Below are 27,891 nucleotides of genomic sequence, written 5' to 3' on the forward strand. Positions count from 1 at the left end.
CTATTTTTTGAAATTGTTCCTATGATTCTATTTAACTCTTATTTTCATTTTGACCGATGCTCACTTTGCGAGCTTCCCTTAATGCATATTACAGACACTTCTGAATAGTATTTTTTCTGATAAATATATTTGTTTGATAAATCTGTAGCTGAAATTTTTGCTTGTCACTGAAATGATGCACTTTTCATGTGCACACATTAAACTTTGTTATTTTGTGACATAAGTGAATTTAATGCTGACTCGCCTTCTTTATAAGACGTTAAGCCCCTTACAACTTCACAATTGCCTTCATTGCAACTAAAGGTACTTCACTATAAACATGACTGAATGTATAAGTTACATAAAGCAGAGCTGCCAACTCTCATGAAATGATTGTGAAACTTTGCCTGATTAACAACAACAACAACAAAAACCCACACATGCTGCACATTTTTTGATTCCAAGTCATAATTCTGGACTCTGATAGGTCAGATGTGTCTTGATATAAAGCTGTGCAACAGTTGGGGCCCGTTTTATTTTCATTATTTTCACTCGGGAGTCTGTTTTGTTGGAATGAAATCGGTACTAGATTTAAATCCTGCATCCTCACGCTGCTGAGTCGTTGACCACCCGCCCCTCCTCCCGCCCTCCGCCCCCCCAGGCCACGCGAGGAGAAGGAGGAGATGGAGGAGCTGCAGGCGTACAACCGCCGCCTGCTCCACAACATCCTGCCCAAGGACGTGGCGGCCCACTTCCTGGCGCGGGAGCGTCGCAACGACGAGCTGTACTACCAGTCGTGCGAGTGCGTCGCCGTCATGTTCGCCTCCATCTAGCAACTTCTCCGAGTTTCTACGTGGAGCTGGAGGCCAACAACGAGGGGGTGGAGTGCCTCCGGCTGCTCAACGAGATCATCGCCGACTTCGACGAGGTGAGGAGGGGGACGGGTGGGAGTGAGACGAGCGGGGGGAGGCATTGATTGACGTTACGTTGTCGTGACGACGCGACGCCTGGATCGCCCGTCCCCCAGATCATAAGCGAGGAGAGGTTCCGTCAGCTGGAGAAAATCAAAAACCATCGGCTCCACCTACATGGCGGCGTCGGGCCTCAACGACTCCACCTACGACAGGGAAGGCCGCTCGCACATCCTGGCGCTGGCCGACTACGCCATGAGGCTGCGGGAGCAGATGAAGTACATCAACGAGCACTCCTTCAACAACTTCCAGATGAAGATAGGTGAGTCGTGGGGAGGGGGGATCGGCCCGATAACCCCCGGTGCGACGGCGGGTTCTTTACACGCCGGGTGGTTTGTTCTCAGGGTTGAACATGGGGCCCGTGGTGGCGGGGGTGATCGGCGCCAGGAAGCCGCAGTACGACATCTGGGGGAAACACGGTGAACGTGGCGAGCCGCATGGACAGCACGGGGGTACCGGACTACATCCAGGTAAAAGCTTCCCCGGCCGCAGCGCCCACGTTAATCAAAGTACTAGACACTCGTCGGGATGCTCCGGAACCGTCGTCACGACAACCTTCGGAGATCCCCCCCCCGGACTCGCGCGGCGACAAATGTAGTTTGTTGTGTCAGCGGAAGATTTTCGACCGTCCTGAAAAGCGGCGGCTTGATCCTGCACACGCAGACAAGCGCAGAGTCTTTCATCTTAAGGATTTCAGCTGAGGCATCCAACTCTGCAAGAAGTACCCTTGAGCAAAAAAACAAAAAAAGCTTCCTCTCTGCACAGGACATGCTGTTCTCCAACAAAAAAAAAAAATAGTGTTCTAATGCTTCCCCGGGGAGGACAGGCTGCTAATTTTAAATCCCCTGCAGAAGCCACGTCGCCACCCCCAATATTATCATCATCCTCAAGGGTGAAAAGTCGTGGCGTGTTCCTCGGAGAGGAAAAGCCTTTTTTCGCAGATGTGGAGCTGTTTCTGACTCACATGTTTTTAACCCCCCCAAAGAAAAAAAAAACAACATATGGACTGAGCCCTCCAAAAACAGCACAATGCTGCCATCTGTTGAATGTAATGTGTTACTGCACGATACAGTTCTATACACTTGGCTTGACCATTTTTTTTCTTTATTGTCAATGTTTTGATCATGTTTGGGATTGAATAATAACAATAACAATGAAATAATAAGAAGAAGTAGCATCCTTTCGGATTTTATTTTTCATCACAAAATGTGGAAAAACTATTTATATTTCCTGTTGAAATACGTTGCTAATCTTAAACTATTGCTTTGTTCAAGAACTACAAGGGTTAAAAAACATTTTTTTTTTTTTATTTTTTATTTTTTACAAAAAATGCCAAAAGAAACCAGGAAACATCTTCAGCCCAACTGATGTGCTTTGTTTTAACCACTTCATCAGTCTCAGCTCTCTGCACTCACACAGTCACATACAAACACACACACACACACACACACACACACACACACACACACACACACACACACACACACACACACACACACACACACACACACACACACACACACACAGCACTGGTGGCAGCAGCTCTGCCTCATTGTCACACACCATTGGGACAAACTTGGGGTTCAGTTTCTTGCAAAAGGACACTTGGACCAGATGGGAGATTGAATTTGTCAACTTCTGAACTGGAACATGAGCCGCTGAACCAAGTGAACCAGAGCCAACAGCCAGAGATGTGCCATACAACCCCACAATCTGAAAGTTATCATTTAGTTGGTGGTGAATAAATGCTTCTGAATAAAAATAAATAAGAGAAACTTAATTTCATGTCCGATATTTGTTGGACAAGTGAAGTTCTGCCAGTTGAGGTGGACGCTCACCAGAAAGGCAAAAGGAAATAACAATAATCAATAAATAACTTTAACTCTAAATCACTGTCTTTGTCTCAGTGCAACAAATATCAATAAGAAGTTCACGTTTAATAAACTATCCTTTTACAACACATGACAAACCTGAAATTTGAATGAAAGAACTGCAATTTCAACAATGTTCCTCAGTCTCAGTTCCCCGTGAGAGTTTAACTTGCAGTGGATTTTCATTACGATATTTACATCTTCAGTCATAAATATAGTTCATATTATGAGCAGAATAACTTCTCAAAATATCTTTAATGTGGACACATTTCTGCACCTGCAGTAATCCTGATTTACCAATGAATACAAACTACAGTGAAAAGAAGACTTACACTCCTTTGCGCCCCCGGTGGTCAAAAATATATTGCAGATAATGTCCAAATTTGTCACAGGTGGAAGAATTCCTCGAACTCTGGCGGGTCGGGATCTGACCCACGGGCCGAACGTTTGACACCCTTGGTTTAAAGTAAAAATGTGATAAAAAAAAAAAAAAAGATCCAATGAAATGTCGAACAGGACAGATTGAAGGATGCAGTAACGTCTCTTGTCATTCAAATCAAGTCGAATCACATTCACAGGTTGAACACCGTCGGTACATTTTGTCTAGATTCCATAAAACTTTTCCTCTGAGAGAAAACGACGTTCCAATCTCATCGACTTCACAAAAGATTTCTTTCTATTCATCAGCAATAGATAAAGACGCTTTGAGCCGTGGTAAAGCTCATCTTCCTTCTCTTTCATCTGAGCTTTGAAGTCACAAGAGCAACACACGACATTAGAATATTTACTAAAATCCACGAATATCAGATGCATTCTGTCGTGTTTGGTTTTTTTTGCAGCTCGTTGTGCGTGAGACTGGGACTGACCCCGTTCCTCTTCAGGAGGGTTTTGAGTGTCTCATATCGGGTGTCTGTGATCCTCCCCCAGGTGACCACAGACCTGCACCACGTGCTGGCCAACCACGGCTATCGGCTGGACCGCCGAGGTGTTGTGAAGGTGAAGGGGAAGGGGGAGATGACCACCTACTTCCTCACCAGCGGCCCCCCGGGCAGCTAGCGACAGCCGGGGACCCCCCGCTGAGCGGCTCCCACTGCACTGACCAGGCAGAGACTGCAGAGAGAGGGGGGGGGGGGTTGGAGGATGAGCTCCTCGGGGATTTGGGGGGGGGGGTGTTGGCGGCCGCCACAGACCTTGACGCACACGTGCCGGCCGGCTGGAGATGACGCCGAAGCCCAGTTGCCTTACGGACGGAAGCGGCGACGCTTTGTGTTAATGAGCAATAGTACAAGTTCATTTCAGCCGGGAGTCATTATTTATTTTCGTGAAAAAAAAACCCAAAACAAAAAACACAGAAAAAAAAACAAAAAAAACCAACAACCCACGTTTCGTAAAATTGAAAATATGCAAGGACGCCAATGTGACGGATGAATAATAACCAAAGAACAAACGTTTGATATGAAACTCACACTCGTGATTTACAGTCGCCTCCGCTAATTTATTCGTCTCTCGAGAGCGAAAAGCCACGGTCCGTCGTCGCCGACGACAGAGAGAATCCCTTATTTTTCTTGTGGACTTGCACATATGCACACGTACGCAACCACAACAACAACAACAACAACAAAGAAAGAAGAGAAGAAGACACTAACGCCTCGGCTTGTACCTTATCAGGGCCTCCTCTGAGTGATTCGGACGACGACGGCGAGTTTTTTGATTCAAAAGTGAAGGAAAGAAAGAAAGAAGAGCAGCTGCATTAAAGTGAAGGAAGGAACTGCAGAGTGACAGATTGTTGAAACTGTTCTGAAGCCTTTTATATGTGTGAGTGTGAGTGTGTGTGTGAGTGTGTGTGTGAGAGCACATGTAACTGAATGCTGATCTTTATAAAGGGGCATACTGTAACTTTTCACTGTGAGCTTTTTAAGATCTGTATGAAGATGCTTTTTCTTGCCAAACGATTTGCTGCGAGACATGTTTTTTTTTGGTTTTTTTTTATTCTTCTTCAGAGTTTGAGTGTCCATTCCTGATCCCCCCCCATGTGTCTCGAGTGTGTGTGAAAATGATAATTTGCAACATGAAAGGGGGGTAAAAAAAAAAAAAAAAGTCTACTTCTCGCCTTTTTACTGGACTGTGATTCTGACGGACGACGCCTACGACGTTGTCATCCGAGGATTGTGTCGCGACTCGTGACGGTAAACTGGTTTCCTGACTGCTTCAGGATAAAGTGTATGCAGAAATTCTCCGTCTGCTCTGTATTGCCTTGAGATTATGCAGTTCCAAGGGTCCGTGTACTTCATGGACCAATATTCACAACTTGACACAATCAGTATTTGGACCCCTCTTTTTTTTTATTTTGTATGCGGCACATGGAGACTCGTAACCCCCCCCCCCCCCCCCCCCTCTTCCAGGGGAAAAAAATAGAGTTGTTGTTTGAGAGACAAATCAAATGAATGTATGTAATAATGAAGATTTCTGTCCACAGTGAGACTACTGAAGAGAACAGCTCTTTACCTTTGCCTTTGTTACTGAAGAAGGAGCTGAATCAGGCCAATATTTTTCACTACCTTTGCTGAAGGTGAAGGAATATTTTTTTTTTTGTTTTTTTTTTGTCCTTTGCAAATGAGCTTTATACTGAAGTGGTGACGAGCCCAGAGATGCTGCCTTCAACAGGCTCCAGAAAAGACTGAATCATCCTCCCGCTCTGTCCTTCGAGAATAAAAGGTCAACTAAACGTGGATGTGGGGATTTTTTTGTTGTTGTTGTTTTATTTTGTTTTCCTTTTTAGAGCGTTGACGGATTCCAAACTGGGCAAATTGTTGAAATTTCAAAGAAATGTTTTCCCCACAACAGTGAAACCTGAGCTAAGATGAAGTTTTTGAACTTTATTTTCACCGGAAACTTTCATTAAAATGGTCTTTATGTTGAAATCGGAGTCGTTTTCAATAGAAATAGTCTAGTTTTGCAAAAATATTGTCGTTTTTCCATCACATGTACTCTGCGCCGCAGCAGAGAAGAGCCTTAAAGTTTAATTTTTAAAGTTATTATGGCACTATTTTACCTGTCCAGCTCCCTCAAGATGAAATTGGGACACATGTGGCCCCTGAAAATGGGTTTGATACCCTTGGTCTGAACTTTCCTTTATTATAAATTCATTAAATTTCAGATTTTTGGTGTTATTTTTGATTTGCTGTCAGATCAGGCCTGAGCGCTAGCAGGACACCTCTGGCCCTCTAGTTGACCCTGATCGACCTGCTGGAAGTCAATTACGAACAATGAATTAATGGTTGTGCTTCAATGTAAAAAAAAAAAATCCAAAACAATCAGGCTAAAATATTCATGTTTGATTCCGAACGTCGAGCTTTAACAACATGTGAATATCTAATGATCCTCTGAGTGGAAAGGTAAAGCTGCCTCCTTATATTTCCACGGCGCCCCTCAGGAAAGTCGATTATCCTCCCTTGTTCGACATCCACACACAATTAACGTGAACAAAAATGAAGCCACTGGGAGGTTTACCTCACCCCGCTCCATTTGTCAGCTTTAATTTAGACGGCGCGTCAATCAGCGGCCTGCAATCAAGATTCCTCCCCGTGACAGTAACCCGAGAGGCGCTCCCATCTCGTTTTCTGAATAAATCGGTCTACGGTTTCAAGAGGGTGATACGGGAGAGAGTACTTAATTGCTTGCGCATGAATAATGAATTTCTGTTGAGGCAATGGCAACGTTCACTTACAGCACTCTATGCTGAACATTAATTAAGTGACATAAATTCCTCCTAATCCCCGATGATAAAGCACCGGCACCATAATAGACTCATGATACAGGGATCTGTGTGTGTGTGTGTGTGTGTGTGTGTGTGTGTGTGTGTGTGTGTGTGTGTGTGTGTGTGTGTGTGTGTGTGTGTGTGTGTGTGTGTGTGTGTGTGTGTGTGTGTGTGTGTGTGTGTGTGTGTGTGTAGAAATACAGTTGTCAACCACGGTTAGGTACACCTGCTGCCATTTAATACAGTTCTGCATGGCAGAGCAGTGGTTTGCACTTTAACCTCACATCCAGGGGAAATCAGCAAATACTAAGATCGTGGTGAAAGAAGGGAGAGGGGGGGGGGGGCTGGGAGTGGTGGTGGTGGTGGTGGGGGGTGGGGGGGGGGGGGGGGGGGGCTGTTTCTATGTGATGTTTGCATGATCTCTTTGTTAGTGTGTGGGCTTTTTCCAGGTACTCAGGTTCCCTCTCACAGTCAGAAAACATATGTTTGAGGCTAATTGGTGTGTGTGTGCGTGTGCGTGTGCGTGCGCGTGCGCGTGCGTGTGCGTGTGCGTGTGCGTGTGCGTGTGCGTGTGTGTGTGTGTGTGTGTGTGTGTGTGTGAGAGATGGACTGCTAACCTGTACGGGGTGTATCCTGCCTTCATCCACGGTCAGCTGGGATTGGCTCCAACACCCTTTAACCCTGGATCGGACTCGTGTATTGAATTATATCCGTGTGCTTCTCATGAGTTTTTAAGTCACTGTACTTTCATAGACGTGTGTATTTGTCAGATTTGTTCAATATATCCTGCGTGGCACTACAAACATAATTACAGAAACATACTGTACAGCAGGAGCGTGAATGTTCCTGGTTCAATTCCAGGTGTGGCTCCAAGGCCTTTGTGTGTAGAGTTTGCAATGTTCTCACTCTTCTCCCAGTGTTAAAAAAAAACAAACAAACATGCATTTTGAAGCCAGTATACAGGTGGAACACTACTCAACTCAACTCAACTCAACTCAACTTTATTTATAAAGCGCTTTAAGCAGCCGTAGCTTAGACAAAGTGCTGTACGTTGAAATAAAAATATAAGAGGCAACATAAAAACATTAAAACAATAGTAGCAACACTAGTAACAATAAGACTCAATCTCATGTGATTTGTATAAACTGAAACAGAAAGGATCGTTTTCTTAGACAGGCGGCATGCGGTTTCTCCTCTTTTTGCATTTTCTCGTCCATGCAAACTGGATCAGAGCCAGTGGATTTGCTTAATGTGTCTTGGAAGAAGTTTTGACTTTGTTTGTTTTTTTAAATCAAAAAACAAATTCATCAATTCATCGGACCGATTCTCCACTTTTTATTTATCCATATTTGTTATACTTCTGTATAATATTTATGTATAATATATAATATATATATATATATATATATATATATATATATTTGTTAAATAAACAAACACAGAAGTTCAAGGGAAGTTCAAGCACAGTGATTTATTTGCGCGATAAAACTTTAAAAAAAAAAACTTGATTGAGAAACCTATTGAGCTTCCAACGCATCGCGGTGGACGACGCCCGTGACGTCACCGCGTCTGAGAGGCGCGTGGAGGCGCACGCTCCGGGACGCGCAGCCAGCAGGGGACTCACTTTAACTAATTATTCCGCCTAATGGCACCTGTTCGTCAGCGGGCCGCGCTCCGGAGCTCCAGCCTCCTCTCTCGGCTCCGGTTTGGCAGCTTTCAACAAACCGGAACGTCGTCGCTCCCAACTTCTGACCGGCGACCAGTCGCGAGCGGGTCCCGAGCAGGTGCGCAGCGCGACGCCGGCTCTCAGGTCAGGTGAGTCCGGACGCGTTAATCAACCGGCGGCGCCTCGCGCTGCGGTCCTTCTGGTCAATTTGTTCAATTAATGCGTGAGACGAGATGAAATCTTGCGGAGACTTGGTGACTTCCTGGTGAAACGGCCGCAGCACGAGAGGAACTTGTTCGTTCCTTCCTCTTCTCATTCTGCTGAGGCTTTTTAAAAAAATTTATTATTTTTTATTTCACTCTGCTGTCTTACTTCTATTACTTTAAAGTCTTCAGAATCATCGTTTCTGCTGGATAAATGACTCAAAATGACACTTTTCAGCGAAAGTTTGAGAATAAATCAGTTAAACCCAGAAATTACTTTATGAAAACACAAAAATGCTTCAAAGTTTTATTGAATAAAGTTAAATAGAATCAAATTAGGACTCTAAAATAAACCATAAAAGATCACATTCAGCATCTGTATTATATACAATATAAAAGTCTCTAACAAGCGGGGACAAGTGTTATATCGTCTTGTCCTTCATGTGTGGATCAAACATGTGACTGTAGAGTTTCCTGTAAATGCCAGTCTGTTGTTTTCCTGTTGTTTTCTGTGTGATGTCTCGGTGAACTGTGCCTCCAGTCGGCTGGATGAACGTAAACAGTCCAGCAATGACGACTCCATAAGGTCCTCTGGGGAAACGACTTCCCTGCTTTTAACCCTTCGCATACATGTCTGATGGGAACTGATGGGAGCAGTGGAACAGTCAAACCTGTGACCTTCTGAGCACCGTGCCTCAATTCTCAGAGCGTCTAACCCACACGCCACAGAGAAAACATGGAAACATCCACACAGAAACGTCACCGTGGCCAACTGGGTAATCCCAGTGTGAGGTGGCGGGACTATAAGCACTGATCTCTGGGCTCAGGAGGCTCTACGGTCATAAATCTTGCGTAACAGCAGTTACTTCAGGAGAAAAAGGAAACGTAAAGTTGTTGTTTTTTCCTCCTGGAGACTGAACTGACTCTCACCGCCTGTTTTTTCATCTCACGGGACAAAAGTTCTACACCCTTAATGTCATCAGGTAATTAAAAAATTAACTGCTTGTTACGAACTTCCTCAATAGATTTTGCACAATTTACCCTGAATTTCTTTACTGATTGCGGCTCATATTAAAGCTCAAACCCTCCCAAATGATGCTTCACCTACCAAAATAAATTTTAAATGTTAATCATGTAATGACGATTTACAGAAAGTATTGTGAAAAGTGAACATATAATTTACTTCAAATACACAAATATTCCACATAACATGAAATAAATGAAGTCGTGGTGCTGTGAGGACATAATTCAATATCTTGTATGACTTCAGTGAGCTTGAAGGACCATGCAGACTCGTGCAGTTTATTGACGAGGTCGTCAGGAGCAGCAAAGAAAGCGGTCCTGCTGCGTGCCTCCCAGACTTCCATCAGGATTGTTTGGTTTTGTCTTTCATCCGACCCGTGACATGCTCACTGGTCATGTCAGGTGACTGGGCCGGCCAATCCTGGAGCACCTTGGTTGACCCGTTTCGCCTTGAGGAACTTTGACGTAGAGGTGGAGGTGTACGATGCAGCGCCGTCCTGCTGCAGAATTTGGCCCTTTTTGTTTTTAATAGTTGGGGAATGTAAGAGGCAGCTGGGATTTCTTGGTACTTCAGACTTTTGATGTTGCCTTCCTGTCTCACACCTCCATACTGGATTGAACTCCAGACTAACTTTTTCCCGCCGCGGAACTTGACCGTTTCCTGGGTGAGTCTGGGATCCATGCTGGTGAAGCTCTGCTGCAGCGGAACGTGAGCGTGTCTTGGATCTCCCAGCCGACAATCGGTTTGTCTTGCGAGGTCTGCCTGACCTGGACTTGTCAGAAACGTCTCAAGTCTCGTTCTTCTTCTCCTCTGTACTTGACGCCGAGACACGGCGAAGGTGTTTGCCACCTCGGCAGGGGTTCTGGTCGTCAGCCTCTTGATGACGAACACTTTGGTCTCACGGTGGATCTCAGGCACGAGGTCAGAGGTCCTGGCGTTCTTTTTATAAACGCCTGAGAATTAGTTGAACCATTATTCGGTACAAGTGAAGCTCTGATCTAGGACTTGATGCATCATATGACAACGCGACAAGACTTCGCCGATCCTGACTCAATGGGTTTTACCAAGCTGTGTGAACATTAGGACACTTTTTGACAGTTTTGTTTCACACTGAAACGTTATTCCAGAAGCCGTTGGGATTCAAATGAGCCATATCTTCAATGTGTGCCAAAGCAACAAGTACATAGTCTTTTTCACAGTCATGATCACAACTATGATCTAACGTTTTTGAGGAAGTCAGTTGATGGAAGGTTTTAGTGTTTTTCCTCTGCAGGTGATGCAAGAAGTGATGCCGCTTGATTTGATGTCGCCCAAAACATCAGTTGATAAAATTATCAGGAGATGATGAATATGGATAGAAACGGTCCCTTTGCATGAATGAGGCTCTTACTGAACAGCGATGACGTAAAATCACAACTTTCCTGCATGGCAAGGATCTCCTGTTTCACATGTGGGGGAAGCAGCCTCCTCCGATTCCACCGTGACTGACTGACTGAGCTGGCGATCCCATCATGCTTCACTTCCCTCGGTGGCTGACGGCTCATGGTCACCGGGAGTCTTTGTAATTCATTAACCGGGAGCGTTACCTGCCACTGTCGCGATTCGCCCGGCGCCACGTGGGTCCCTGGAGGACTGTGGCCCGAGCAGGTGAGTCCAGGTGTTTACCGAGAGGTGTGGTGTGTTTGTTCACCTTCGCCTCCTCCCCGCTTGCTTCACCCGCCCCGCGGGACCGTTTCCTGAAGGGACGGATGGGGCGGAGGAGCGAGGCGGACTCGTTCACCAGCTACTATGACGCCGAGACGCACAAACCGGTTTGAGGAATTTCCTCTGTCTTTTTTTTTTTTTTCCTAAGAGGAGAGTTGACTCAGGTTTAACTTTCACGTGAGGTTAAGGGAGAGTTAGATTATTTATTTTTTTTTTTTTTTTTAAAGCCGGTTCTGAAACCTCCACACGGTCTCAACGTTGTTTTTTTTTACCTTCTCGTTTCTGTTTCGCAGTGACGGGAACGATAAGGTCTGAAGCATGCGTCTGTGGCGCCGGCGCCTGTCCCCCCTGAAGCTGGCGCTGCTCGGGGGGACCCTCTTCATGGTGGTCCTGGTGGTCCTCCAGAAGGACGTCAGCTCCTCGTCGGCCGCCGACCCCTGGCTGCAGGAGCTGGTGCAGAGGAAGGACAAGGTGATGGTGATCGTCCGGGAAGCCGTCAACAACATCGGCTTCCAGATCCGGGCCCCGCAGCCGCCGCCGGTCGAGCAGCGGCGGCCCACCCCGGACGTGAACTGCCCCGACGGGTTTTACACCGGGGCCGAGCTGAGGCCCCACCTGGAGCGGCCGCCGCAGGACCCCAACGGCCCCGGGGCCGACGGGAAACCCTTCCTCCAGGTGGTCCTGTCCCCGGAGGAGCAGAAGGAGAAGGACGAGGGCATGACCCGGCACTGCTTCAACCAGTTCGCCACCGACCGCATCTCGCTCAGCCGCGGCCTCGGGGAGGACACCCGGCCCCCGGAGTAAGGACTTTTATCTGCTGTTGCTTCTCGCTGACATTTGCACAGATTACGCCCTGCGTCGTGGCTCCGGTCACGCTCGGGGGACGTAAATAATTTACATGCCTTTTTTTTTTTTTTTTTTTTTCTTCCCCTTTCTATTTCCCTAAAGAAATGCTTTGTCCTATGTGAAGCCCTGCCGTGACTGCGGAACGCCATCGTAGCACAGCAGCGCTGTCGGCATTATCAGTGTTTTGCATACTTTCCCTGGGAATGTTTGTCCAACTTGTTATCTGCGGAGCCTAATAGGCCTTTTTTTTTTTGCCGCCATAGTCTTCCAGTAGCGCCTGGCAGTTTGTTAATCATCGTTGCTTATTGAGTTAAGTGCTTGTTGAGCCCTTGAGAGTCTGCAAACACCGATATGTTACACGTGGCCGCGTGCGAAACCTTCCGCGACTTTCATTTCATCAGATAAGCGTCTTGCTCACAACACGCTTCTTTTTGTCTGTGTGTCCCCCCCCCCCCCCCCCCCTCGCCCAGGTGCGTGGAGAGAAAGTTTCGCCGCTGCCCGGCTCTGCCCACCACCAGCGTGATCATCGTGTTCCACAACGAGGCCTGGTCCACGCTGCTGAGGACGGTCTACAGTGTCCTGCACACGTCCCCCGCCGTCCTGCTCAAAGAGGTCATCATGGTGGACGACGCCAGTACTGCAGGTGCGGCGAGGCGCTGATGAATCGAGGCAATCGGGGAAAGCCTCACGCTGCAGGCCTTGGTCCATGTACTTTACGTTTCAAACGCGTCGGCACTGGGGTTGCCAGATGTGACTCACCGTTTTCAGCCCAAACGACGTCAAACCGACACACCTCAATAAAAAAAAATAAAAAAATCTCAGCCTCTGTAGGAATAAAGTTGAAACCATAAAACGACGTGTGTAATAAACGACACACAAACGCACGAGATAAGCAAAATTAAAAGGGAAGAGAGTTTGGAGTTGGGTCTGATGTGGGGAAAAATCCAAATCGGAGCTTTCACACAGATCGAGGGCTTGCAGACGTCTGTTTAGTACAAGAAGTGGTTGATGTAAAGCAGCGTTGACGACGCGGCGTCACTCTTATAATGTGACCAAAAGAGGGAGAATAATCAAAGTTTGTCGTCTGAATTCGTTGGTGGAAAAGTGCGTCACAGTCGAAGAGTCTTGCTTCTTTTTATAAACACCAAGGAAGCAAATCCACCCGTGTTTGGTTTCGTCGGCTCAAACCTGACGTGTGCAAACACACCTTATAAAGCAAACAGTGAGCGAGGAACACACACTTTGAGTTCAGAGGTTTTTTTACGACAAAACGAGTCTTTCCATGAAAGATTTCTTTCGAAAAATGTGGAGGAACTGGTTCGTTATGCTGCAGGACAGCAGCAGAGATTTTTCTGAATCACTGGAACTTTGAGTATTTTATTGAAGACGTAGAAAAGACGACCTTTAGTCCGAGGGCCATGTTTGGCCACGCCTGCAGGCGGATACCACAGAATTCTGACTTTCTGCTCTCAAGCGACTCGTCCTTTCTGTTTTGTTGACGGCGTGAACGTCACAATTTGGATTTTGCGCACCTGAATATATGCTGCACCCACCAATTTTAAGAAAATGTCGAAGTTACGTGATGCACCTGAATGCATCACCCGTATCGCTGGCATGAAGCTTGTTAACCCATAAAAATCCATAGATCATCTGCGTCATTGTTTAAGCTGCAGGTTTCAAACGTGTGGAAAAAATTCGCGGCTTGTAGTCTGTAAATGACGGTAAATGCTCTGTGTTGCCAGATTGGGTGTGTCTCCCCCCCCCCCCCCCCCACCCCAGGGGAGCCAAGTTCTCTTACCTTTCGACTTTATTTAGTGCAGTCGGGTGCTTATAGCCTGTTCTTTATTACACCCATAATAGTCTGAAAACGTGATTTCTGCAGAGGTTGAGACAGAGGGCTGGTTTTTAAATGGAGGTTTTACGTTGTTTGGGCTTGAAACGGTCAGTCAGATCTGGCAACCCTGGCGCCGACCATCAATATTTACCCCTAAGACCTGCAGTGTGACTGCAGCCTCATGAATACTCAGATATCAACCCAATTTGCTCCAAATTATTATCAAGTTATAAAAGTAACACATTAAGATTAATAAATCCGCTAAGTCTTTTTCATCAAATTGTAATTATATGGATAAAAATAGATGTTTCCGTCCTTGGTTGGAATTATTTGTTGCCTGGTGTGTTTAAAAACTGAGTGATTTCTTAAAACGTGCACGGCAGCGTGTCCTTCCCGCACAGCGACTGGTCATCACCGCTTTAACCCGTTTTCCAGTCGAACCTCTTCAGACACTTGAAACCTTTTCCTTCCATTTTTAACCTGCGATTCGCTTCATGACTTCACGGGGTTTTGTTGACGGCGTCGTCCGGTGAGCTGCCTGTGGGTCCAGCGGTTCACTCTCTGGATTTGTGGCTCTTTCCAGAAGCCTTGATGATGTGTTGAAATCCCACTTTGTCAGCGAGCACAGGTTTCAAGGATGGAGCAACATTTGTAAGGATTAGTGCAGGGCGTCGTCCATTTTTCTTAATTATCTGTCTTCATTGTGAAATCAGCCCCCGTTTTTAACTTTCAAAGCTTATTTGACCTCTAAAGCTTCTCAACGCATCACTTGTTTATTTATTTTTTTGGTACTTGACATTCGGTTTTCACGGCAGCGCTCCAGTTGCCGTCTCGGCTTTGATAAGATAAGCTGGAGCAGCGATTGCTTGGGACCTAAACAGCTTGCACACGATGAGCAAACAGGGGAGGCTGGAGGGGGAAAAAAAACTCTGATCGCAACATTTTAGTGAATTTAGGGAGAAAACGCAGATCAAACGAAAGTGAACGTCCAATTTGTTTTAGTTTCGGTTTGCTATAGTTGTAACTCGGCAAAGTTTTGAGCTCAATGTTTTAAAAAAAAAAAGGTTGTTTTCTTTGCATGTGAACGTCGCAGTATTATCAAGTGAAGCCTAAACTAACAGACCTCTGCGTTCAACGATTAAAAACGTCCAAACATAAACAAGCTCGAGGCCGGGAACAGTTGACGTATCTGGAAAGTATTTTGATATTCAGAATTCTACACATAATAATACACCCAGAACGATGACCTGAGAAGTTATTTAAAAAAAAAAAATGTAAAAGTCAGAAAACCACATATACACTAGTCTCTCGCAGCCTTTGCTCAATACCTTGTTGGGAACATTTACATCATCGGGTCTTTCTGAATGTGACACCACAAGCTTTTGCACACGTCCCTCTGGTCCGTTCCTCTTTGCGGAGCGTCTGGAGCTCCGTCAGGCTGGATGGGAGACGTTGACGCTCGGTCTCGTCTTTCTCGGCCTCGTGCTTCAGGTCGTCGTTTCTCGCAGAAAGACGACTCGTCACCCTAAGTCTGAGGTCAAGAGTTTTCTGGAGCAGATTTTGTCGCCTCGTATTTAACAACCAGTTCAAAATGCATCGACGCACTGACCAGAGTTCAAGACGGGTTTCCCCCCAACAGGGAGCCAAACTCTAACGATTTAACTTTATTTAATGCATTTGTGGATTTATAGCATTTAAAAAAAAATTTTTTTTTATTACGCATATAATAGTTTTATGGATTTGACATGATTCCCACAGGCTGAGATTTGGGCAGATTTTTATTGACGTGTGTGGGTTTTATGTCGTTCGGGCCGAAAACAGTGAGTCACATCTGGTGACCCTGGTGCCGACCGGCGTGGCGTCCATGTTTACCTCGTTCCACTGCGTCTTTTTACGCATGCGCTTTTATAAAAAAAAATGCAGAATTAAACATCAAGACCTGCGGTGAGAAAGTTAAAGTCTTGTATAGACTGTTTCTTTTCAAACGTTCAATCAGCAGGACGCCAGTGAAACGTCACGTAACGGGTGACGAGTGGAAACAGGAAACACCTGAGATCAATTTAGAGCTTCATCGCAAAGGCTGTGTTTGCTTATGTACATGTGGTTTCTTAGTTGTTTTTAATAAACGTGACCCTTGAAACACTGGGGATATTTTAAGGACGCTCAAAGCCGTGAGGTCACGTCGGTCCAAGTCGATCTCACAAGAGTTTAATGAGGTTCAGGTCGGGTCACTGGAACCTCTCTGATAAACCCAGTCTGGAGTGTGTCAGGATGTACCGCAAAGATGGAGTGAAGCGTCAATAATTAAATAATTAAACTAAAAACTAAAACGCCCATTTAATTTAACTGGTTGAAAAAAAAAAAATTTTAAAGGCGCAAACTCTGTTGCTGAGTGATTTATGTCTAAGGGGAATTTTTTTTAATTTGATTTTCTTTTTTTTTTTTGGCGGTTTATCACTGTTGACCATCTCATGCATCAATTTTTTTATCATGAGGTTTCCACTTTCTGGTTTGGTGAACTGTGACGCACATCGTGAGTAATCACTGGAAAGTTGACTATTGTGCTCAGAATCATAGTCTCACTGCAAAATCTCAACGCCAGCGAAGATACCGCTCGTTATCAATGTTGAGCCACTTCAACACAAAGGCCTCTGATAAAATAATGCATTCATTACAATCATTCCGCAGTAACATTTGATGATGGCTTGAGCTCTTTAAAACTCCCAATATAAAATGTCAACAAAAGCCTATTTCTTTATGATAATTATTTCTTTGTTTAGGTCCCTTTATTAAGCTTGACCCTTGATCGCCGTCATGATATTAACGTGACGTTTCCTCCTGCTTGAATCGTCTGTTCTGATGCGAGTCGCTGGCAGTCACCCGGTTGGAAACTTGACAAAGCGTCTGCCATTCGCTGTGGTTAAAGACGCCACGCGGGGGGAAGTGTGACCTACTTCTACCGACACCGTTTCCACCTCGCCACCCTTTTATTCATTTAAAAAAGTGTATTTTCTCCTGGTGCTGTTCTCGTGGGTATAAATGTGAAAACTAGTTGCCTTTTCTTTTTTAACCGACGCGTCAAGGCACTTTTTTTTTTGTTAGAACACCAGCCCTGGTTTCAGTTCTGCGTTTGAAGCCCGCTGCCGTAAGAAGCCAGCTTAAAGCGACTTTTTGACTTGAAATGAAACGAGGGCGACGCGACGTGACGACGCCCGTTCCGCCTCCGCAGAGCACCTGGGGAAGCGGCTGGAGGAGTTCGTGCGTCAGCTGAAGATCGTGAAGGTGGTGAGGCAGGAGGAGAGGAAGGGCCTGATCACGGCCAGGCTGCTGGGCGCCGCCATCGCCCAGGGGGAAGTGCTCACCTTCCTGGATGCCCACTGTGAGAACACACACACACACACACACACAACAATTAAAAGTTAAAAAGTTCTAAATGTAAAAATGTACCCGAGTATGGGAGTAATTGTCTTTCAAACTTGTTTGGGTGGCGCAACGAAGACGCACATCCACCGTGATTATGACGCTTGTTTGAGTGGACGAACCAGATTAATTACTTGTCGTGACGCATCGATTAATAATCTCTCGCGGGTTTGAAGGAGAAACACTGGATTCAATTGATGGATTTCAAATACGAAGTGAAGCGCGGCCTTCGTCCTGCCGTCACCTGTGACATAAATTGTGAATAATGATTGAAAGGGCCACGTATGATGTGATTGCTTTAAAAAAAAAAAAAATTTCAGGAGTGTATTAAATTCAATAATAGCAATAATGCTTCATGGTTTTCTCATAGTAGTGTTCAGGCACACTGTTATCGCTATTATCAATGTTTCCCGTTCCTAAATCAGATATTGGCTTTATTTCTACAATTTAAGAAAACAAAATGTCAATTTGGGTTATTTTTCGGTTTTATTAATCTAAAAGTTTCTTTTTTATGTTCAGAATAAAGATCCATATTACACCACAAGCGCCTGCCGGGGCTATTGGAGGTTTGATTTGTCCAGTGACTGTCTCCAGGTGAGTGTTTCCACGGGTGGCTGGAGCCTCTGCTGGCCCGTATCGTGGAGGAGCCCACGGCGGTGGTCAGCCCCGAAATCAGCAGCATCGACCTCAACAGCTTCCAGTTCGCCAAGCCGCTGCCCAGCAGCCGCGCCTACAACCGGGGCAACTTCGACTGGAGCCTGTCGTTCGGCTGGGAGGCCATCCCCGAGGACGCCAAGAGCCTGCGCAAGGACGAGACCTACCCCGTCAAGTAAAGCCGGCTACGCAGGATCCGTGTTTTTTTTTTTTTTTAAAGGTTCAGCCTCGACGGCGACCCCGGCTAACCTTTTGACCCGTTGAACATTTCAGAACGCCGACGTTTGCCGGAGGCCTCTTCTCAATCTCCAAGAAGTACTTTGAGCACATCGGCACGTACGACGACAAGATGGAGATCTGGGGCGGGGAGAACGTGGAGATGTCCTTCAGGGTCAGTTCCACGTGTCCTAATGCGTCCAGGGGATGACGGTTTAATCCAGGAGTGTCGAGCAAAATCTGGATCGCCAGAGTTTCCGTTCAGGCACATGTGACTTTTTTTTTTTTCACCCCATTCGGTCGGTGTTCTAAAAAAAAAATAAGCAAAATCAATTTTCTTCTAAGAGATTAACAATTTTACAGACCAAAAGGGTTCAGGCTGAAGTTAAACGCTTATTACGCCTCACCTTGTTAACAAACTTTATACAATTATACATAATATATTATAGATACACATGTAACCACATCATTTCATATTGTAGCTTTACAAGTATATGTACAGTTTATGCATCACCAACAATTGTACTTGTATTTCCCATTAATATTATATACTATTATTGCTGTTAAAATACTATTTTTATTACTGTAATTGATCCTATTATTAATATTCCTGGTGTTTATTCCATTTCACAAAACGAAACCCCATTTTTCAAGAAATGCAATCATTATTCCTACTTCACTCACTGGACATCTTCCTGTTTTGATCATAGTGAAGAGATTTAATGGGGTTTTTTTGGCAAATTTGTTCAATTGTTCGGTGGAATTACTCACATTTCTTAAGAATGACGGACACAAAACTGAGACCTGAGCCATGAAAACAAAACTATCAATGGCCTCAGTGAAATCCTGTCAGGATGAGTTTGTAGAAACGCCCATAATTCAACAGCTATAGGAGAAGTTTTTTGGATATTTTACTGTATTTTTGCACCAGAATGTTTTTATTGTAGAAATTATTTAAATTTTCTGTAGGGATTGTTTGGTTTTTGTGGAAATATTGACATTTTCTACGATATAACTTTCAACATTTAGTTTTAATGTTGTTATGACACAGTTCAACCAGTCCAGCCGACTCTCGGTGAACTCGGACTGAACTAGAAGTGACTCAAATGCAGATTTCTCTCGGCAGGTGTGGCAGTGTGGGGGTCAGCTGGAAATCATCCCCTGCTCGGTGGTGGGCCACGTGTTTCGCACCAAAAGCCCCCACACCTTCCCCAAGGGCACGGAGGTGATCACCCGCAACCAGGTGCGACTGGCGGAGGTGTGGATGGGCGACTACAAGAAGATCTTCTACCGACGGAACCGGAACGCCGCGACGATGGCGAGCGAGGTCAGTGGTTTTCCGGCGCGGCCGAGGCGGCGGCGGCGTCGCCGGGGTCAGTGGTTTGACGTGTCGTCACTGTGACAGAACAAATACGGCGACATCTCGGATCGCCTGAAGCTGCGAGATTCGCTGCAGTGCAAGAACTTCACCTGGTACCTCCACAACATCTACCCGGAGGCCTTCATCCCAGACCTGCAGCCAGAAAAATTTGGAGCGGTGAGTCGGGTTTTATCCTCCAAAAAAAAACCCTTCGAAGGCGACAGAATCTCACGGTCGGTCGTTTCCAGATTAAAAACTTCGGGACGAACAACTGCCTGGACGTCGGCGAGAACAACAACGGCGGGAAGCCGATGATCATGTACCAGTGTCACAACATGGGAGGCAACCAGGTACGGTGACCCGCCTCCGGAGACGGGGGGGGCCGGCGACCTCTAAAGACCCCTAACCGCTCCGCCGCTTCCTTTCCAGTACTTTGAGTATTCGTCTCACAAGGAGCTGCGTCACAACATCGGGAAGCAGCTGTGTCTTCACACCACCAGCCACCCGGACCCCGTGAAGCTGGAGATGTGCCAGCTCAAGGGCAAAGGCACCAGCGTCTCCCCGCTGCAGGAGTGGGTCTTCACAGAGGTGAGAACGTCCTCCGCCACGACGAACGTGACGAGTCGGCACTTCCAAGATTCACTCGTGGCGACAATGAATTATCATATAAGCAGTTACTACTTGGAAATATTTGACCTAAAGTCTGTTTTTTCTGTTCGTCGTAGTCGTTCATTTCAGCGTCGGGAAGCGTACATGTTTTATAAATATCTTCACTTCTACTCTTGGGAAAAATGAAGAATTGGTAGTACATTTGGATGGTTTTTTTTTTATGGAGTTAATTAATGAAGATAAAAAAAGACCACATTTTTAAATCCTCTACAACTGTCGTATCTCAAGAAAATGTAGATATAATTAAATATTTCCCTTTTCTTTAACATCTTAAGTTTCGGTTTAAAGTGTTTTCGTTCATTGTAAAAAGAAAAAATAATGAAATGCAGAACAAAAGTTTTCAAATTTCTGAAGGAAATGGAGCAGAAAAAGATGAACTTATATTCTCTGCACCTTAATCCCAGTTTATCTTTTCCATAGAATCTTAAAACGTAAATCTTTGAAATGTTTTATTTTTTTGTTTTAATACACATTAATGTCGATCCTTTCGGCTCGTGACGCATAAACATCTACTAGATATCGGACATCAAAAAAGTTGTCAGTTGTTGCTGGAGTCTTGAGGCCGTCGGTCTGTCGACCTCCTGGTCACATGACGACGGCGAGGAGGTTCTTAAGCGAGGTCCCACAGGTGAGTCCGGTCAGACCGGTCAGCGGGATCAGACCTTCACGTCCGGTCCAGCAGGAGCCTGTAGCTTAGGAATGTGACACTTTCTGACCTCCGGAGCACCTGGGCGGGTTTGTTCTCCGGCGATTTACTCAAGCTTTTCTTGTTTTTCTACCATTTTGAGAACAAAAAAACCCCACAATGTGCAATCACACACGTATACCAGTGTACCTGCATCCTTGTACTCCATATACACACATACATGCATGGTTATATATACACCCCTTGAGGATTACATTTATATTTTATGAGGCAAAATAGATCTATATTTGAGTATATCCACACATGCATACATAAATAAAATAACTAACATGTCTGGAAAGGGGTTGAAAGGAAGGAAGCTTATCTAATCCTGTCCCTTCAACATTTAATAGTAATATTTTATAGTTATCTCTATGATAAATATATACTTTATTTTATCCCATTGTTCTCATTCACACAGCTCCTAATAAACCCTGTAAATAAACTGAAGGTTACTGCAACCGTGTCTCGCCTGTTTAGTTTAAAGCTCAATGTGTTTGACCACCAAATTAAAGTTGAGCAAGATGTTCCGCCCAGACAAAACTGTCCAATGAGTTACAGTAAAACCACGTCTTTTTTTCTTAACACGCTTACAAGGCATCACGTGTTAATAATTAATCTTTGGAGATGATTAACGGATATCAATCCACCCCTGTTCCCGAGGTGGTGTCAAACACACTTGCTTTATTCACACCACATCTTTCCACATCTTCATGTGGCCTACTTAACTAGCCCGCGGTTAGATGTCAGATACTCGGATGGACTTAATGAGTTCTTCGGTATTGATTCCTCTTCCGCTTTCCTTTGTGACTCTGCAGGGAAATCTCCTGAAGAACCCCAGCAGTGGAAAGTGTTTACAGCTGAACGGGAACGTGATTCAGATGCTCCCCTGTAACGCCGCGGATCGCAACCAGCAGTGGGTCTTCAGCTGACCTCCCACCGTGTCCCCGCGGTGACCTCTGACCCCCCCCCATCCCAGCCCCCCCCTTTCCTCAGGACCGTGACGTGAGCAGTGATGCTGCTGGATTTCCTGCAGAGCCCGGGCGCTTCCAGCCACCACTGAATGGTCACGATGGAAAACGAAGTAAAGACGGTTTCAACAGTCGATGAACTCCGGGGTGGTTTTACCCCTTTTTTTTAAAAACAAAAAACAAAAAAAATAATAATTTATGAGATAAACTCAGGTGTTTTTGGGGGATCTTGGGATGAATTGTGGAGCTGAGCACGACGAGGGCTGAACCACCCTAATTAACTGGATTTCCACTGCAACTCGGAGGGGAAAAAAGAACCGACTGACACTTTTTGTCTGGCGTCGACTGAAATGTGAATTTATGTACCAGTCTTGTAATGCAGCGAGAGATGTCTGGTTTTTTAAATGAGTGGTTTTGTGGAATGAAGGATTGTTTGTAAATAAAACTTTCTTATGTGCCATTCCTGAAGGTTTCACTGGACTGTGTGTGTGTGTGTGTGTGTGTGTGTGTGTGTGTGTGTGTGTGTGTGTGTGTGTGTGTGTGTGTGTGTGTGTGTGTGTGTGTGTGTGTGTGTGTGTGTGTGTGTGTGTGTGTGTGTGTGTGTGTGTGTGTGTGTGTGTGTGTGTGTGTGTGTGATCACATCAAATAAATATTTTAAAATTTTCACAATTGGAGCCGTCACCTCTTACAAACTCTGGATATATTCTATGTCCAATATGAAATGTCGTCGTCAAATCAGTGGCATTTGTCGATTATATTCCCAAAATAAAATTCACAGTGAAACAAAGTGCTTTAATCTTTATTTCTTTACTAGATTTTGTTTACTTTCCACCACAGATCAAGAGCTGCTCTTGAGAACATAATTTGCATGTTCTTCCTGCGTGGCCTTCCTCTGGTTTATGGTTGTGAATGGGTGTGTGTGTGTGTGTGTTTTATCCGTCTTATCAGTGTTGATGGACTGATGACCGGTCCAGGGTTGATCCTGCCGCTCCCTGTCGATATCTGGCGTCTCCAGCACTTGGAAATCTAACTGATATAACCCCGTGTAAGAAAGGAATGTATGAAGGAACAGAACAATACAGCCTCTAGAAATTCCTTCCAGTGTTTTAAAGTCTTTTGTATTGTGAAGAAATGATCAACTCACTCTGCTATATTTGCCGACACCCTAATGATTAGACAGTCGAGACTAAAAGGTACAAGCTGGAGATTAGTAAGGTTTCCTTGACTCACGGGAGCCGGTGTGCCGGAGGTCATCCTCTGATAAGAACCTTAAAGGCATCTCTTCATGTTGGCACAACAGGGAGTGGTTTTCAAAATGTAAAAAAACAAAACAAAAACTAATCTGCCAGTTATTTTCAGCCTTCGGCGTAGCGATGAGCTGTGGTCTGGAGTGAAGGAACAGGATTTCCAAACCGGATCTTGAAGGATAGACTTTGAATTCACGCGTGGAGAACCTGTGTACCCTGCTGGACGAGGGAGAACTGCCGGGTGGATGGAGTTTGTGTTTGTAACAATAGATGGCAGCACAGAGCTACAGGACTTTCTGCAAGGCAAGGATGACAACTGAAAATTTCTCATGCTGTATATATATGTGTGTGTGTGTGTGTGTGTGAGGGAGAAAGCTGGAGGGGGGACGCAGAGCAGACCGGCCAGAAGATGAACACCGAGACTCTGACTCGCTCTGAGGTGTTTGTGCAGCTCAGGAAGGAGCTCTATGGCGAGGAGCGGTCCCGACATGCCAACACACACATATTCATCATCCTGGGAGCGTCTGTGAGTACAAACTTTTTTTTCTTAAACTTGGGACAAAAGTTTGTTTTTTGCTGTGACTGCATCTACATGGTAAAAACCCAACAGGGACCACAAAGGCCTCACTGCAATATTACATAACCAGGCCATGAAAACATGTGAAATATATTGATTTTACCTTTCCCCTTTCGTCAGGCATCATAAACATTCTGCTCCAAGAACTAAACAGGCAACATTTTGTTCTTTACAACTGTAGCGACAAGTTACAGACTCATTGGAGTTCATCGCGTTCTTCACACACGTCTTGTTAGTGTCGTACCTCGTGTTGCTCCACAGATCGTTAAAGTACACAGTTTTTTGAACCCTCGGTTGATTTTTTTTTGCCATCCCCAATGATTTCCTGCAGAGGAGCATGACCGCTGTCTGTCTGTCTGTGTGTCGTTTGCACAGGGAGACCTGGCGAAAAAGAAGATCTATCCAACTCTATGGTGAGTAGAGACATGCTGCGCTCACAACAAACGATGACTCGGCTGTTTTCGCCGCTCTGTGTAAAGAGTGTTTTGACCTTTGGCCGGAGCGTTCGGCCTCACAGCTTCTGACCGACGCCCCTTCCTGTTTAGGTGGTTATTCAGGGACGGCCTGCTTCCGGACAACACACTCTTTGTGGGATTTGCCAGGTCGAACCTCACCGTGCAGGACATCAGGGCAGCATGTCTGCCTCATATGAAGGTAGGAGCTCTTCTTCCCCACCCCCGACTGGCTGCCAGAGGCGTCGTTTTGGAGTGTCCCCTCAGTCTTTTGCTCCACTCGTCCGTCAGGTCACCGATGCGGACAGCGAGTCTCTCGCGGCCTTCTTCGGCAAGAACTCCTACCTGAGCGGCAGGTACGATGACGCCGGCTCCTTCGAGCGGCTCAACGGCCATCTGTCGTCTCTGGCCGGCGGGACCGGCGCCAACCGGCTCTTCTACCTGGCTCTGCCGCCCAGCGTCTACCACCACGTCAGCACCAACATCAGACGCCACTGCATGAGCACCGGGTCAGCGTCGGCTCCAGTTCGACCGCGACGTTCGGGGTCGCATCGACAAAATCCATTCCTTCCGTTCACGCTGCTAAAACAATGATGTTAAATTCCGATCGCTTTCATTGGCAGAGGCTGGAACAGGTTGATAGTTGAGAAGCCGTTTGGCCGCGACCTCCAGAGCTCCCAGGAGCTGTCGGTCCACCTCTCCTCCCTTTTCAAAGAGGACCAGATCTACCGCATCGATCACTACCTGGGAAAAGAGATGGTCCAAAACCTCATGGTGCTCAGGTGTCCACCGTCTGAATGCGCTTATTAACACGTTCGTGACAAATACAGAATGGCAGAAATGTTCAATCGAAGTGTTTCGATCTCTCCCTTCCAGGTTTGGGAATCGCATTTTTGGACCGATCTGGAACAGAGACAGCGTGGCTTGTGTCGTCCTCACTTTCAAGGAGCCTTTTGGCACTCAGGGCCGCGGAGGATACTTTGATGATTTCGGCATCATTCGGTGAGCGATATAAAAAAAAAAACGTGTTCCCCAACACTTGGAGCGTCGGAAGCACTGATCTTCGCTCTCGATGCAGAGACGTGATGCAGAACCATCTCCTCCAGATGCTCTGCTTGGTCGCAATGGAGAAACCAGCTTCCACCAGTCCAGACGACGTGAGGGATGAGAAGGTATCAATCGTCGTAATACTGTATTATCGTCATGGACTGTCTGTCCTGTCTGTCCTGTCTGTCATCAGGTCATCGCATTGTCTCTCTAGGTGAAAGTTTTGAAGTGCATCGGTCCTGTCGAAGCGCCAGAGGTGGTGCTCGGTCAGTACGTAGGGAATCCTGATGGAGACGGCGACGCCAAGCTGGGCTACCAAGAGGACCCCACCGTACCCAAAGGCTCCTGCACTCCGACCTTTGCCACGGCAGTGCTTTACGTCCAGAACGAAAGATGGGACGGTGGGCTCTCCTCTCTCCACACCCTTCTGATCTTCTGATATCCTCTGTTTCTCCACTCACCCACCCATTCATCCATCCATCCATCCATCCACCAGGAGTCCCCTTCATCCTGCGATGCGGCAAAGCTCTGAACGAAAGAAAAGCAGAAGTGCGTCTGCAGTTCACCGACGTCCCGGGAGACATCTTCGACGAACGCTGCCAGAGGAACGAGCTGGTGGTGCGAGTGCAGCCGGACGAAGCCATTTACCTGAAAATGATGACGAAGAGGCCCGGGGTGTTCTTCAGCCCGGAGGAGACGGAGCTGGACCTCACCTACAAATCCAGATACAAGGTGCCTCACGTTCAATTAGAGATAAATTCTCTCTTTTTTTAAATTTTCACTTACTTTCATCAACTTGAATTCATGTAAACCTTTTGACGAGCTCGTAACACGTACTAAAACCGTGAGACGGTGACTTTATGGTCGTATATGAATGTATGGAGAGACGCTCGGTCTGAAGAAATTGTCACAGCAGTCTGATCATATAGATTAACGACGAAATGTTGAGTTATTCTTTGTTCACACTGACATTATGCAATATCAAGATGGCTTATGTGGTATTTCTCTATCTTTGTATGAAAGCGTCGGGGATCTAGTGATATCTAGTGGTGAAGTAGCAGACAGCAGCGATTTGTGAATGGAGCATCATTAAAAAAAACACAAACCACTTATATTCTGTACTGAATCGAAGCATCGTAATTTGTCAAGTGCGGTCAGGATCACATTGTCTCATTTATCTAATCATAATAATAATAAACTTCATAAGGCTGGTGATTGTCTTCAATCTCCCACAATGATTTAAGATGCTGTAAAGTCTCTGAACCCGACGTCACGCCGAGGCTGTCGTCTCTGTTTCAGAACGTGAAGTTGCCAGATGCTTACGAGAGGCTGATTTTGGACGTCTTCTGTGGGAATCAGATGCATTTTGTGCGCAGGTTGGTGGCCTCATTCAGTTTCCCTCGACGGCCCGGGAAAAGGTGGAACGTGTCTTTAAACACACGCACATATATTCACATATTGTGTCACCACACTAAAGCTGTGCCTGTCTTTGTGCTCCAGCGACGAGCTGCGGGAGGCCTGGAGGATCTTCACCCCGCTGCTCCACCAGATAGAGCGAGAGAGGAAGCCGCCCATTCCGTACACCTACGGCAGGTAAAACGTCGTACGAGCTGTTAAACACCAGATTCACCACGTCAACACACTGGTCTGACACCCCCCCCCCCCCACCCCCCAATGGGCTTGGCTCCCTCTGTGTGCAGTCGCGGTCCGGCTGAAGCAGACGACCTGGTGAAGAGGGTGGGATTCCGCTACGAGGGGACATACAAGTGGGTGCAGCCCCACGCAAACTGACGCTTCTTCTCACGCCTCGTCCTTCTCGCTGAATTTCCACGGCTGCTTCGAGTTCACGGCAATGTTCAACCGTCGTCACCGAACACTGTGCACCTGCTTGATTTTTTTTTTATCTGCACGTGTGAAAGAAGCCACCACCTCCTAACCTTAATCACGTGGGAATGAGCGAGGGAAGTAAATAAACAAACGACACTGTAACGCCCTGATTTAACTGCACGGGTCTGAAATTTCTAAATAAATCATTGTTCACTTTTTTTTTTTTTTTTGAGTGCACTTTTTGTGGGAAACGGTTCATTTTGGCCACGGGATGTTTGAGATGTGACATTATGTAAAAAAACATTTTTTTTTTACTTTGTTTTCCTTATTATCCTTTTTTTTCCCATACAGAAAATATATATAATAATACAGAAAGGTATATATTCCCCCCTAACCCCCATATTAACCCACCCAAAACACTCGCATCAAGAATACAGAAAAGTTTATAAGACCAAAATGAGAAACAGGCGCAAACAAATAGCGAAATAACTACAAAAAGATTTACATTATTAACAATATGATTAAAATAATACCAATAATGACACAAAAAAAAGATAAATAGATAAGTACACATACAGTCCTGTAACAGTGAAGACATTATGGAGTAGTGCACAGCTTTACTGTCTTCAACTATTTTAGAAATGGTCGCCATGTCTTGTAAAATGTATCTGTAGAGCCGCCAATTGCACACCTCATTTTCTCACATTTGTATAAACCTCATAGGGTTGTCTGTAGCTCACAGGACATGGGTGGGCAAGTCTTCCGACATTATGTAAACTTTAACGAATAATTTTTTTTTTTTTAATGTCTGTTTGTGTAAGTGTGGCTGCTTCCGGTCTCATCAGAAGATCCAGGAAAGTGTAAGCGCTATAAATAACCGTCGCAAAAAAAACATTTATGTTGCAATATGT

At 45.7% G+C, this 27,891-nt stretch overlaps 3 protein-coding genes across 3 annotated transcripts in view; all 3 read left to right on the forward strand.

The window, feature by feature from the left end:
* The window catches only part of LOC308130390 (adenylate cyclase type 6-like), a 33,739-nt gene extending 29,803 nt beyond the window's left edge, over window positions 1-3,936 (forward strand). Inside the window, 9 exon segments of the mRNA XM_080496748.1 lie at window positions 641-646; window positions 648-809; window positions 811-825; window positions 827-907; window positions 1,007-1,045; window positions 1,047-1,212; window positions 1,295-1,359; window positions 1,361-1,420; window positions 3,749-3,936. Coding sequence (XP_080352874.1) covers window positions 641-646; window positions 648-809; window positions 811-825; window positions 827-907; window positions 1,007-1,045; window positions 1,047-1,212; window positions 1,295-1,359; window positions 1,361-1,420; window positions 3,749-3,877 — 723 coding nt within the window. The 3' untranslated portion in view covers window positions 3,878-3,936.
* A 4,359-nt stretch (window positions 3,937-8,295) lies between these two features.
* Window positions 8,296-22,391, forward strand: galnt6 (UDP-N-acetyl-alpha-D-galactosamine:polypeptide N-acetylgalactosaminyltransferase 6 (GalNAc-T6)). The gene is made up of 11 exons (XM_080497188.1): window positions 8,296-8,393; window positions 11,469-11,975; window positions 12,492-12,664; window positions 17,085-17,234; window positions 17,870-18,104; window positions 18,203-18,320; window positions 19,272-19,472; window positions 19,551-19,682; window positions 19,754-19,855; window positions 19,935-20,093; window positions 21,678-22,391. The coding sequence occupies exons 2-11, from the start codon at window positions 11,494-11,496 to the stop codon at window positions 21,789-21,791; spliced, it is 1,866 nt and encodes a 621-aa protein (XP_080353314.1). The 5' UTR covers window positions 8,296-8,393; window positions 11,469-11,493; the 3' UTR covers window positions 21,792-22,391.
* A 1,092-nt stretch (window positions 22,392-23,483) lies between these two features.
* On the forward strand, window positions 23,484-26,983 carry LOC308130006 (glucose-6-phosphate 1-dehydrogenase-like). Its single transcript, XM_080496174.1, has 12 exons — window positions 23,484-23,603; window positions 24,030-24,067; window positions 24,200-24,308; window positions 24,398-24,615; window positions 24,730-24,888; window positions 24,983-25,108; window positions 25,185-25,278; window positions 25,368-25,554; window positions 25,650-25,885; window positions 26,453-26,529; window positions 26,654-26,746; window positions 26,854-26,983. The coding sequence occupies exons 1-12, from the start codon at window positions 23,487-23,489 to the stop codon at window positions 26,942-26,944; spliced, it is 1,545 nt and encodes a 514-aa protein (XP_080352300.1). The 5' UTR covers window positions 23,484-23,486; the 3' UTR covers window positions 26,945-26,983.
* The last annotated feature ends 908 nt before the right edge of the window (window positions 26,984-27,891 follow it).

The sequence above is a fragment of the Blennius ocellaris genome, assembly GCF_963422515.1.
Source record: "Blennius ocellaris genome assembly, chromosome: 5".
Classification (NCBI taxonomy): domain Eukaryota; kingdom Metazoa; phylum Chordata; class Actinopteri; order Blenniiformes; family Blenniidae; genus Blennius; species Blennius ocellaris.